Source organism: Trachymyrmex septentrionalis, unplaced genomic scaffold (assembly GCF_001594115.1).
Source record: "Trachymyrmex septentrionalis isolate Tsep2-gDNA-1 unplaced genomic scaffold, Tsep1.0 scaffold20, whole genome shotgun sequence".
Lineage (NCBI taxonomy): Eukaryota > Metazoa > Arthropoda > Insecta > Hymenoptera > Formicidae > Trachymyrmex > Trachymyrmex septentrionalis.
Window position 1 is genome coordinate 7,234,272 of NW_017305180.1, and position 13,774 is coordinate 7,248,045.

The following is a 13,774-nucleotide window of genomic DNA, read 5'->3' on the forward strand; positions in this document are numbered from 1 at the left end:
TTTTTCCGTGCATGGTTGCAACAATTACAAAATAGTTTATTTAACTGTGTACATTAATTCCACATATAAAATCTGTACAGTCTTTACTTTTATAATTTTGTCATCATGTCTTTTTTTTTATTACGTTGAGGGCCGTTAAACCATTAGAAAAGATGAATAGAAATATGAATAGAACTAAATAAATAAGAGATATTCAAACGAAAACAAGAAGTTTTTGTTCATAACATTACACGAGTGCGTACATACGCGCTGCACAAAGATTAAAATATATTAAATGTACCGTGTAAAAATGTACGTATCGCGCTGTGCGTTTGCTTTATGTGACGCGCTTTATTTGATGATAGCATAGAGGCACTTCAATATATGGCTCATCGCAATACACTTCGTTCACGGAGCCATGGCAAGCGTCGTTTTTAATCACCGCGAGCACCGACACTAAAGGGAAAACCCGACAGTTATTGAGCTATTCAACTCGTCGTGGGTGGTAACGCGAGTAATGCAGACCCAGTAAATCTCCATGTAAAATCGGCGAGCGTGCGGCAGCGGTTCTAGATGCTTCGATTTACCGTGTTTTTGCTTCCGCCCTCTCCGGTAGCGATATAACACGATGAAATGGATTAACGCGTCGCGGACGAATGGTGGCGTATGAAATGGAATTTACACAAGTTTTTAATTACCCGAGCACCGTCTTGCAAAACGGAAAGTTTCTCTCTCTCTCTCTCTCTCTTTTGCTCTTCTACTTCGATTTAACGAAGAGCAGCAGTTGCCAGCAGCGTCAGTGCTCGAAGAGCACAAGTGTTTTCACCCCTTCGAACACTCGGCTCGGCGCACAACCCCGTCATTGCTGTCGTTGTCGTCTCTTTTGTACAGCGTTTCCAGTCGTAATTTATAGCCATTTCGCGGGAAACACTCTTTCGGTCTCTCTTCCTTTCTCTTTCTTTTTTTTTCCTGTCTCTTTTTTTTTATAACGAAGTCGATTTCTACAACTTAGCTGGCATCCCTGTTTTATTAGACGCGATCTGTATTTACGATCGCTCGTTCCAGAGGTGGACCATTTCATTCTACTGTTACACTGTCAATGTTCAATGAAACAGGTTATTGGCGTGATCGATGAAGATTGCAAATTTTATTCAGCTGAAGCTTATTTATTTCTTCTGCGTTATTAATGAATTATTAATGTTCCTACTTCATGTTTACTTATTAAATTTAAAAAGTAGGGAATTATTATCTGAATAAGATTTGAATTCTATCGAAACAAACGTGAACAAGAAACGTTTTATCATTAATATTATATAATTGATGAAATTTTTCCACCGATGACGACCAGCAATTTCGCGACTGTAAGTGAAAAACACGGTATTGTAGATTATCAATCAATGCACAGAAGGATCGATTAGTCTGCTATTCAGAGAATAGCCGTCGTTGCAAAAGTGGAGCTCATTGAAAAATTCTCCTCGAGCGAGCATCGAGTTCGCGAACGAAATCGACCGCGCTTCTCTCTCGTACCGGTAACGCTCGAAGGTTTCTTCCACGACTTTTCTAGGGTAGACTGGAGAAGTATCGACCGGAAATCTAAGGCTGCAGAGCTTTCCAAAAGAGAAGTATCGCGGCCGAACCGACGACCCGAAGAAAAAGAAACCGGTCACTTATCGAGCCTTCTTCACCAATGGTTTTCACCCGCAAACCTCTTGAAACTCCTTTTCACGTTCGGAAAGCCGCGTTATCGCCGGATATCAACCCGGACTGCTGCATCCTCGGAATAACGCCTCATCCGTTCATGCGTACCGAGTGAAGCAGTCGCTTTTCCAGGAAGAGGAGTACTTGCAGATTCTCGTCCAATGGAATTCTTTGTTGAGAAGAATCGATTTTGATAGTGATATTCAGTGGTAAATATCATTTATTTGGAAAAGCACGAAGCGACATGCGGATGATACTAATCGATTCTATTCGAGAGGATTCTGAGTAAGTTATAGAGACAGATAAATTAAAGACTAATAGAGGCGGAGATAGGATTTGGAAAACGTATTTAAAAGAAATATTTTTATCTTGAGGTTTACGTGATTAACTTGCGAGGTAATCGTAAAATAAAGTCGTGAATAAATTGAACGAAATTAATATTACCCTTCGCGTCATTAAAGTCGAATCATCGCTGAAATACGGGCCGTCGGAGCTTCTGCGAACGTACATCGACAGTTTGACAGAAGTGAACCCATTCAGTCAGACTCGGACTCGACAGGAATTGATAACGAGCTGCTGTTTGAATCCAAGCAGTCCACTTCACATGAGGGTTCCGTTTTAGCTAAATCCTCCAATCGCAAGAGCAGGATCCATTTGCCCGAGCGTGTCCAATTTCCCGCTGTCACCACAATTGTCAAGCGTATCTTTTTTCGGGATTTTAAAGGAAGAATTACGTATGGCCGAGAAGCTACCGTTTGCTCTCAGATATCACGTAACCGCATAGAAAGAAGGTACGAAGAAGAAGTAAGTTGGCCGAATTATATCGAACGCTTTTTCATCTATCCCGCATCTATCCCGCTTTCCCGTCAATCGGGGACGAACATCGAGGGGAAATTCACTCATGCGTGAGGGGTGAGACAACCACGCGATCGAAAGTACACGTCCCGATGGGACGGAATCGCATTTCCAGTACGGCGCTATCAGGAGAGAAAAAGAGAAAGATAGAAAGTAGGAACGTCAGTATCACGTAGCTCGATGGACCACGAGGAGTCTAATGGAAGAAGAAATGGGGATGACAGAAATCGCCAGAGACGATATCTAGGGACAGAACTCGGTCACTGAAAATCGGAAAGGCAAGGCATAGTCGCGATCTGGAAGCGGGCAGTAATTACGAAATAATTCCTGAGAAATATGGGAGGATCTGCGTTCTCGATCATTCGGAGATGGACGTCTTTTGTACTTTTATAAAAGTATCATTATCGTCAAAGTACGCCCGGGACCAATCGCTTAGCTTCCTTCCGTATTAAGACGGTATCGATTATCTTTATTCTTTTCGTTGAAAGAACCGGTGCCTTGGTTGATTCGCTCTAATATTTACACGAACCCTCAAGCTCGAAGAATTCATTCTCGCTCCGCTGGAAAGAAAAGCGGATTGTTAATCAAGAGATTACCAGCTATTTTCCTTCTGATAACTACTGCCTAATTAATAAGCGTCTGTCAAAGAACGAATAAAATAAATCGCCATTAGAAACGCTTGTATTTAACATGGGTTGTTAATATTTCAGTTTACAGAAGAATTGGTTAAACAGAAGGAACTAGCTTTGTTTGCAGATCTTTAAAATCACTGAATGATTCTAAATCTTTAAAAATTTGGAAGAATTTATAAAATGACGTAAGAGATAGTTCCTTCATATAAAAGCATAAAATTCTGATCTATCGATATCAAATCCATCGCTCAGACACTTAACGACCAGTCTTCGTAAAGAACGGTGCCTTGCTCATCATGTGCTCATTTTTTGGTCATCCATAAGTCGAGCTTTATGAGAACGGTAGGAGAAAGAAGAATCGATGTAATTTAGCCGCGCACGTTTTATTGAATATCCTTTGTCCGAAATTGCGGGACGTGCTTATCAAAATAAGTTCACGAAAAATATGAAGCGTCAAGCTGTCTCTATCTCCGGCGAGACATTTGCAGAACAGAGATCTTAATTCCTACCGGATGAAATCGTCGAAAAATAAAGCCAACGAGATGTGAACGAGATCGTCCATTGATTCCGACTATTTCGTAACGAACGAGTGAAATTACTTCTCTGTAGCGTCGCAACGTCGACATCGCGATAAGAACTTTGAGATCAGGTTGGGAAGGAGGATACTACGCAACAAATATCGGAAGCTGCCAATGTGAACACTGATCCCTTTTGAGAGGGACTTTACAGTAAGTAAAGTCCAATAAGCGATAATGGTTAGTCTTCAAACAGATTGTGAAATTAGATCAGATTCTGATTTAATTCTAATTGAATTCTAATTTCTCGAGAATAACGATCCACTGCCAATGAGAGCCTAATAAATCTGTATATCACGAGATTGAAAGAGAAGAATATTCACAAGATCGAAACATAAGAGTAATGTCGATGACGCGATTTAAGAAAGACATCGGCACTCATTATTCCATGTTCGTTTAATTACAATCGCAATTCTATAAAATTAGGAGTGCGCGTTAAAGAGAGGGGGAGGGCAGAAGGTGCAGAAAGAAAGAAAGAGAGCTGGACAAATCCGCACCGAAGTCGGTGATATGTGTCGCGCTGGCTCCCGGAGCCTCGATGACCTTGACCCCGCGAGCATGAAGCACCCATCGAGGTCAGCGGGTCTCGAGGTTGCTATGGCGCTTTTCGGCATGGTTTGGCTGCTGCGCGTCCGCTCTGAGATGCGTCGTTGCTCGAAATGTCGGCACGAGGAGATGCTCGCACAGCAGCAACAACAGCATCAGCAGCAGATGCAGTTGCAGCAGCAGCAACAGCAGCAGCACCATCATCATCACCACCCGCATCACCAGCAGCAACGCACCCTGTCGCAGGCTACCAGCTTGCTGCAGACGATGTCCGATGACGGCGTCAGCTCTTCCGCCAATACCCTCTTCACGTTGGACACTCCTGGAGCGGCTGGCCCGGCCGGAAGTTACTGCGAAGTGCACGGATACGTTCAGGCAAAAGAAGGTAGAGTGTTTTTCATGTCTCTTTATCAGTCACTTTGATCGGGCCAATTTTTCAGTTAAATAACGTACTTCTTTAATATCGGAAAATCATTAAATTTTGTAGAATTACAGTAAGTCAAGTAAGAGCGTGGTCGAGTTCATGTTATTAGCCTTGAGATAAGTTCGAATAGTTTCATACGATATATCTAAACCTTCCTGCTTCGATTTTGCTTGTCCTTGATGCAGTGTTAAGCCAGGATTCCGCGAAAACAGATTCACTATTTTTTTATCGTCTTTTTTTGTCCACTTTGCATATTCGAGCCACGTTCCGGTAAATCATCGACATTTTTTGCCACATTATATCGCTGCACTCACTTCTGTACGAATGATTTCGACTTTTTCATATATTTAGCAGCCGCTAATTGTTGACGGCTGACATTTTTGGACCTTTCGGGGTAAGTGCAGAGAAACACAACGTGAGGAACACGCTTCATAGCATGATGCGTATTTGGTACTCATGGCGCTTAATGTGATTCTCTTAAGAAAGTTCAATGACAACTGAATCTTCCTTGATAGTGCATCAAGAATAAAGGTGCCCTCTATGGATTCATGATAGATTCAGGGCGATATCTTTTATTAGCTTTGAGTAAGGCTGATACTTGACTTACTGTAAATTTTGCATTGTTTGAGACAAAGAATTTTAATCCTTTTACTTCAAACTATCAACCGCATACCGTGCGCATTATGCTCATTTTTTGTTAATACGCGCTTTTTGAAAGTCTCTCAACTACTCGAAGTAGTAAGTTTCTTGGAAAAGTTTCGTGCCCCATAGGGAATGGAAGCAAAGACATGAAACTTTTACAGGAATTGTACGGAATATAGCAGACGGTGCGTGACTTCTATTGTTCTTATCGCTAAAACACCAACGCGCGATAATAAGAGAAATCGTTTCGAAAGAAAGAAATCTGACTCCCTTGCATTCTCGATAACTTGAAATACGACTAAACGTTGCTGATACGCAGAGTGCTGGTAAATGCAAAACACGTCGCAGTGTAACGTATGACGGAAATTATCGACATACAATTGTCATAACACGTCGAGTACACAAGTAACTTGTTTCGTTTATTCTCCTTTCTCACGGACTATCCTGAAACATGACCTACTTCGATTCCAGTCGCTTCTCCGCCATAAATTCAAAAAGTTCTTGCACTTCCGTTTTTCGATCTTGCTACGGTAATGCGGCCCCGGCATATTGCAAGAGCATAAGAAAACTTTGTCGAGTACGTGTCGTGATGCAGCCAAAACGTGGAGCGCTCGCTCGTTAGGAAATATTATCGATGAGACAGTGATGGATGAGGCGCGCTCGTGCATTTCAGAGCAGTATTGTGCGGATAATAAAAAAGATTTATAAAAAGTAGTACAGTCCGATCGACGCGCGCCGCACGATAATGTCTGTTGGAAAATCAAATGGAACTTCCGTTTGTGGTGCGATTCGCGCATAAAGGGAGCTGCCAACGAACTGCTGTATGATATTTATCAACGCCCTTCATCTGCCAGCCATGAGCCGCGACTATATTATGGCGAGTTGCGGAGTTTGTTACACGCGGCTTTTATGCGACGTTGTTATTGTCCCGTGAGCAGCACAAGGCCTTTTCCCCGTTCGTCTAAATGTTCGCGAAAGCTTGAAAAATCAACCTCGATGTGTCAAACTAATGATGATGTATGGAATGACAATCGGGAAATATCTAAAATTAATAGTTGTGACTTTATTATAAATGTGGACGAAATAAAATGAATTAAACATCACATTTGGTTTTTAAAAATATGTAGTAAAAAACGAATATATATCTTGATATGTAAACTTATAAAAATATAATAAATATGAAAGTTTTTTGATTGATTACATGACTCACAATCAGTAATACGCTGGGCAACAAAATTAACGCAACACCTGTTCACTCTGCAAAAATAGACAAATTTCAAGATACAATAACTTCGTCAAAAATTGTCGTATCGGGATGTTTAAAAAAGTATTTTACAGGTAGAAATCTCTACTTTTCGGATCGCTACTTAAAAAACCGGTCTCATAGAGATTTCATGAAGTTACACAAATATAAATGAAGATATATCAGATCTCAACATTTTTTATGAAATTTGCGAAGCTCCACGGAGTGAACTAAAAATTGTATACAACTGCGACTTACATCATTCGAAAGAGCGAATCTTTACCTTTAATTTACTTTTTTAAGAAGCTCCGTACAATTTTTTTTCATCGAGGTATTCAACGTTGAAGCAAAAGGACCATTTTTGCTTCAACGTTGGATAACTCAATGAAAAAAAATCGCACGGAGCTTTGTAAAAAAATAAATCAAAGGTAAAGATTCGCTCTTTCGAATGATTTAAATCGCATTTGTATACAATTTTTATTCCACTCCGTGAAGCTTCGCAAATTTCATAAAAAATTTGGAAGTCTGATATATTTTCATTTATGTTTGTGTAATTTCATGAAATCTCCATAAGACCGTTTTTTTAAGTAGCGATCCGAAAAGTAGAGGTTTCTACCTGTAAAATGCTTTTTTAAACATCCCGATATGACAATTTTTGACGAAGTTATTGTATCTTGAAATTTGCCTATTTTCGCAGAGTAAACAGGTGTTGCGTTAATTTTGTTACCCAGTGTATATATTCAAATGATCTCGATATAGGCAATCATTTCCATGAAAGAAATTTATCCGAAATTCTTCAAAGATGCAGTTACAATTACTAATGTTAGAAAATGTATTTAGTAATTTTTAAAAGCATCTCGATTTATGAAATCTCAAATTATCATTCCGAGAGAACATATACATATTATTGAGCAGTCAAACAAATTTTTATCTCATTTTATAATTATTTTTACAAGTTTATGTAACTATATTTATTTCTAATAAAAATGACAGGTTTTTTTCTGTAATATAATATTCAATTTATTTCATGCACGTTACAGATTAAAGTAATAGCTATTTAATTTCAGCAACTTTCTGATTGTTATTTATCTTAGAGATTCAGATCGTGAATAGTAAATGTTAACTCGCTTTTCATCACGGCAGTCTTGAACTGGAAAACGCTATGAGATAGCGTACGAGACGCTAACACATGTTACCGTGCAAGATGGAGTTTAACAGATGAGCGAGTCATTGTCGGATTATTGTAACAGTCGTTCTTAGCACACAGCTGAAGCTTAGCAAGCATTAGTCTTTCAAGTACGTACATTAACAGACGGCGACGAGAGTTACTTACTACTAGTATTCAAGTGAAAGTCGACTTTAGTCTACAATAACAAGATTAATTTGTGTCTATTCATGTAGACTCCTGTAGATTATTACGTGAGCATACACAGTAAAACGAACTGAGGACAGTTAATACTTAACCCTCCGTCAGCCATGTGGAATTTTGCATTTTCTCTCAGCAATCTGAATCTTTGAACTTCAGTACAGATTTTTACATAGTATTCCGAACTGCATAAAAATCTGAGAAAATTCTTGCATATTTGTGAAAATTTTTACATCGAATGGATAGTAATCGAATTGTATTTTACTTTTACTTATTTCTTACAGATTAAAATATCAGAATTCACGATCGAAATGTTAATTATATCTTTACAGTTCAATTTAGCCGGTAAGAGATTAATTAATATTGTGGAAGAATTTAAAGAAGGTATTAACTGAGAATTTATTTAAATCTGTGTTAGATGTGTTGATTTTAGTCGATTAAAGACGTATTTTTCATTGTTCACATTGTAAATGCAATTTTATTTGTTATTGCGATTGCAATAAGAGTTAAGAGGAAGGGTTCGAATATTACTAGAGTTAAAAACAAATGAGTCGGAAAGAGGCTCAGTAAATTTTTTATTTTTCTTGAATAATCACCTCAGTCGTGTCGACAAAGGCTCACTTTCGCGTGTCTGTTAGTTACACCGCGATGTGTGTGACTAAAATCTGCAAAGCTTTTCCGAATAGACAGATGAGAGAAAAGAACCTCTTGTCTGCCGGATTGTCTCCTTTCTCTCTTTGTCTCACATCAGTCCGTGACCGCACTGACACCACACGCTCACGTGCATATACATATATGCATCACGTACGACCTAGTTATGAAATAGTTCTCCTCGCGGTATAACGGTGACTCAGCGATATCGCGCTTTAAAGCTGAAAGCATGTTCGTGTTGTGTTGGAACGGTGGCCACCGTATTGTTTCGAGTTTATTATCTTCCATCCAGCCTGCAGCTGTCCCGAAGGGACACAGAGGGGTTAGATAAAATGGAGCGGAAGAACACGTTGAGAAAGTAGGAGACAGAGGAAGGAAGATCGGAAAAAAGTTTCGGACTTTCGTGATAATAACAGCGGCGCGTTCTACCCCAGGATGCAATTTTTCCGTCCGAGATACAAGGTTCTCTAACTGAAAATAATTTAGACGATACGTGATACCTCGGAATCAATTGTACTTTGAGTCGAGTATATTACCTTTCTCCCAGAACGCGGAATTGTAATATGGTAATTGGAACGAAGCATTATAAAGGGAAAAACAGAGGAGGGCTTCAGTTTCTTGAATATATCTCTGCAATAAAATAATCGTCTATCAAGCCTTAATATAATCCTTTTCTTTGATGAAAGTTTTTTATTCGGATACTGTTTTTTATTCGAAGCTTTATACTGAAGCAAAACTTTGCTTGAAAAAGATTCGAGCCAATTAGATGCCATTAAATGATTGTGACAGACAAAAGAGGTATGCCTTTTCATAATTTTGAATATATATATATATCTGGTATGTGTGTGCCGTAATTTCGTGAAAATAAAGGTAGTTAAGTGAACCAGTGTCTGTCGCTATGCTGTACTAATGAGTATAATTAAAAAAGTCTCTTCCTGAAGCCGCGTTCTACGTACGTGACATGTTATGTTAAAAGGGAATTTCACAATTATCTGCGAAATAATAATGTACTTTTTACTATTCATTAATACTATTCATTATAAGACGTAGAAGTTGATTTAAATTTAAATATCCTTTTGATTCGATTATAGATTCGATCTAAAATCAATTATTAATGAAATAAACAACATATGAGTTAACAAAGAAAATTAAAACATTATGATCAAAGGGTAGTGCAATTGGAAACATAATTGATATGTTTATAAATGTTTATTAGTATTTGTTACTAAAAAAATAATCTTTTGTAAATAATCATGTTGAAAACGATATTCAACAAACGTAATTGAGGTACCCGGAAAAGCTGGGAAAGCTGGAAAAGCTATTTCAGTACTTTCATAGTCAAAGGACAAAGGCTGCGCCGATTTCAAACGTTTGCCTCAGTTTTAATTTTAACCGCTATCTTGTGTGTATAGTCTGACAAAATGTTTAAAGTTCTTCATATACTATACTGCGGGGAAAGACGATATTCTGTTTTTATAAGATAAGATTTATAAAATAATTGTCAGTAAGAAAATATTATTTTCCGTTGTTTGTAAATTTGCAATAAAATGTTAATTATATCATCTGATGATAGACGAGACATTTCTTTGCATTTTCTACAAGCAGCGAAATTTTGAAATTTTCTTTTTCTACGCGTAAACTATCTCGAATAAATTATTTAAATATTATGTATACAAATATGTGTATCATATTTTTGTATAATTAGTTCTTTCATTTGTACGAACATTAAATTGACAGTAATACAGTTGTTCCTATGTTCCTACAATTTCATGACCGAATTACTTCTAAAATCATTCTCTAAAAACTTTTAGAAAACATTAGACGCGACTATTATTCGTTGCTGTTACGATTAAATGGTCGAAAGAAGCTCGCCGAGAAAAGCAATTTGCGAACTACTTTCGATCGATTATCCGCGCAGGATCTCCTGCTTCAAAAGTTATAATTTTACATCCGAGAATTCTCACTAGTCTCATTCAGACGCTTCATAAAATTTCCTGCAAAAATTTCTGCAATCAGGTCTCACAGATTTCAGAATTGCATTTTGAAAATTAAAATTATCATGGAGAAATATAAAGACGGCGGACATCACACATATATACATCACATATTAATCTAATTACATTTGTTTAAAGTTGGTATTACTTTATGTTGATATTATTTTTTAATTACATAGAAAAAGCCATTTGCTTCCCTCTTTTTTCTCTCTCCTTTCCTGTCATTTCTCGAAATTAATTAAATTAATTAAATCTTATATTCACATTTAATTACGCTATACATAGTATGAAAATGAAAAGTATGCTCTCTTTTTAATGGAGCTTATATTAAAATATCACAATTTTATTACTGTAATACAAAGGATAATTTATTATTTATAAATTTTGAATTATTCCGACAAATATTTTTATACGTCACAAAAAACAAGCTTTTTGAACATTAATATCTATTGTTGGACATGAATATTGTATAGTACCGTGTATAGTTTTCTTTATATATGTAGAGCATTTTATATACAATATACCTGTCAACCTTTCATTTCTTTCACCAAATTTGTTTATTAAAATTTCTTTAATTCTTATAAAATTATTGAAAGGTCATAACGTATCTCTCAATAGAATTGGAATTAATTAAAAATAAATTTATGGATTTAATTCTAAATTTATCTCAATTAAGATTTTAATTTTAAGTTTTCTGAAACTCAAAGCTTGGAAATACTGATTGATAGATTCGATATATAAGCTTATCGGGAAAGTAAAGGATAAATTGGATAAAATTTTCGTTAAGGAAAAATCGATTCAAAGCCGCGCGTTGGAAGAATCTAATGACCAATAAAAAACGATAGGAGATGCGGGGAGTCCTATATTTCACCACATCGCACAGTAAGCTATATTCACTTCTAAGTTTCGATCCTTACTAAACTAACTGCACCAATTAACTTACTCCCTCCCTTTCATCCTTTCTCTTCCTTTCTCTCTCTCCCCCTTTCTACAAAGCAATTAGCGGTGCTTGTTCGACGCTGCCGTCACTTTCGCGAACAAACTCATTCTGTCTTGTCGAACATCGCACAAGCTCCACGCTCCTCCAAAGACCACCTCTATTATAAGGAACAATTTCCTTTGTCGCAAATCTTCTCGTATGCCGACTGTTTTTTGTTCTAAATGCAGATATTATTGATAACAACTTCAAACAAAACATAATATTTTAGAATATATTTTAGAAAATTTTGACTTTTATTTGTTACAAATTAGTGCATGTACACTGGGCAACAAAATTAACGCAACACCTGTTCACTCTGCAAAAATAGGCAAATTTCAAGATACAATAACTTCGTCAAAAATTGTCGTATCGGGATGTTTAAAAAAGCATTTTACAGATTGAAATCTCTACTTTTCAGATCAGATTTTAAAAAACAGTGTCATGGAGATTTTATGAAGTTACACAAACATAAATAAAGATATATCAGATTTCAAAATTTTTTATGAAATTTGCGGAGTTCCACGGAGGAAACAAAAGGGTCATTTTTGCTTCAACATTGAATAACTCGATGAAAAGAAATCGTATGAAGCTTCATAAAAAAGCAAATTAAAGGTAAAGATTCGCTCTTTCGAATGATTTAAATCGCATTTATATACAATTTTTATTCCACTCCGTGGAGCTTCGCAAATTTCATAAAAAATTTGGAAGTCTGATATTTCTTCATTTATGTTTGTGTAACTTCATGAAATCTCCATAAGACCGGTTTTTTAAGTAGCGATCCGAAAAGTAGAGGTTTCTACCTGTAAAATGCTTTTTTAAACATCTCGATACGACAATTTTTGACGAAGTTATTCTATCTTGAAATTTGCCTATTTTCGCAGAATGAACAGGTGTTGCGTTAATTTTGTTGCCTAGTGTATATGTAGCTAGGATTTTGTTTGGGAGGCGGGGACAAATTAGAATTAAGACTTTTGGACCCGGGAGGAAGGGTGGAAATAGCTGAGTGATATGAATTGGTTTTGTTGTATATTATTATTTTTAATTGATTACTAGCAGATAAAAAAAATCACAGAATTACATATACTTAATATATTTACTAATTTACTTTATTTTTTTCTTAAAATAATAAACTGATTTCTTGAACTAGAAAAATAAATTTATAACACTAGCTGTCTTTGATTCTCAGAAAATCTTTCTATAATATTATCACCTCCAATTCTTTCTTCTTTTCCAAAATTAATTTCTTGTGAACACTCATTGAATATAGTTCATAAATGTATATATAATTTTTATTTAAACATATATTATTATAATTTTTTAAATATTATTTTGTTCTGTGAGATTTAAAAATAGGAGCACCAATTTCCCCCTGCCTCTTCCTCTCTTAGCTACGTCCAATGGGTGTGTACTATACTTCATATATAATAACGCATACATATATGCAAAATCACATGAATTTTGCGGAAATAATTCACAGAGATGTATATAACAAGATGGAATGCGGCTAATTATCCACACCCACGTAACAATTTCGATATGTCATATTAATTTGAGTATATACAACTAAATTTGCCTTTTAGCGTCTGTTCGCGTAATATTACGCTCACATGAACGACGTCGCAGACTGAATGGATAATTAGTGCTAATGAAGATACTGGCGTTTTCATATGAAGGTCATGAGTATAATAGTTTGAGCAATAATTATTCGCCATGATTCCAAGCTTATTGCGTTTAGCAATGTATAAACATACACGAACGTCATACAATTTAATGGTTACTTTCCTAGATGTAGAGAGTTTTGACAAACTAATCTTACTAACCAGTTGAATACGAAAGGAACAATTCAATTTTTCGAAAATGGTACAGATTGTATCGTTCTCGCTCTATTACTTGAAGAAGAAATGCTTCATCGCTCTGTGCTCTTCTCCTCTTAACTTGAAAACAAAGATAATATTTCAGATTCAAAAAAGATACTGTATTATAGTATGTACAAGTTTAAACAAAGGCGCATGAAGTAACATTCATTCTCTCGCGTTTTATTAGGTTGAGTAAAAAGTCATCGCGTATTTTTTAGCTCAAAGTTGTATATACAATATCTTCGTCAATAATGAATGAAATTCAAATTTAAAAAAAGGGTTTTAAAGCTTGAAATCTCTACTTTTAAAAGCTTATCACATTTTTTAAGTTTAT

General features: G+C 36.3%; 1 protein-coding gene across 9 annotated transcripts in view; it reads left to right on the top strand.

The window, feature by feature from the left end:
- The first annotated feature begins 3,990 nt into the window (after nt 1-3,990).
- Nucleotides 3,991-13,774, top strand: part of LOC108747664 (disks large homolog 4) — a 333,352-nt gene continuing 323,568 nt past the window's right edge. For 4 of the 9 annotated variants that reach the window (XM_018485273.1, XM_018485276.1, XM_018485275.1 and 1 more), the window contains exon 1: nt 3,994-4,670. In XM_018485273.1, coding sequence (XP_018340775.1) covers nt 4,250-4,670 — 421 coding nt within the window. In that variant the 5' untranslated portion in view covers nt 3,994-4,249. Of the gene's footprint in view, nt 4,671-13,774 lie in introns of all 9 variants that reach the window. The other 5 variants (XM_018485270.1, XM_018485272.1, XM_018485269.1 and 2 more) reach the window with 4 other exon arrangements.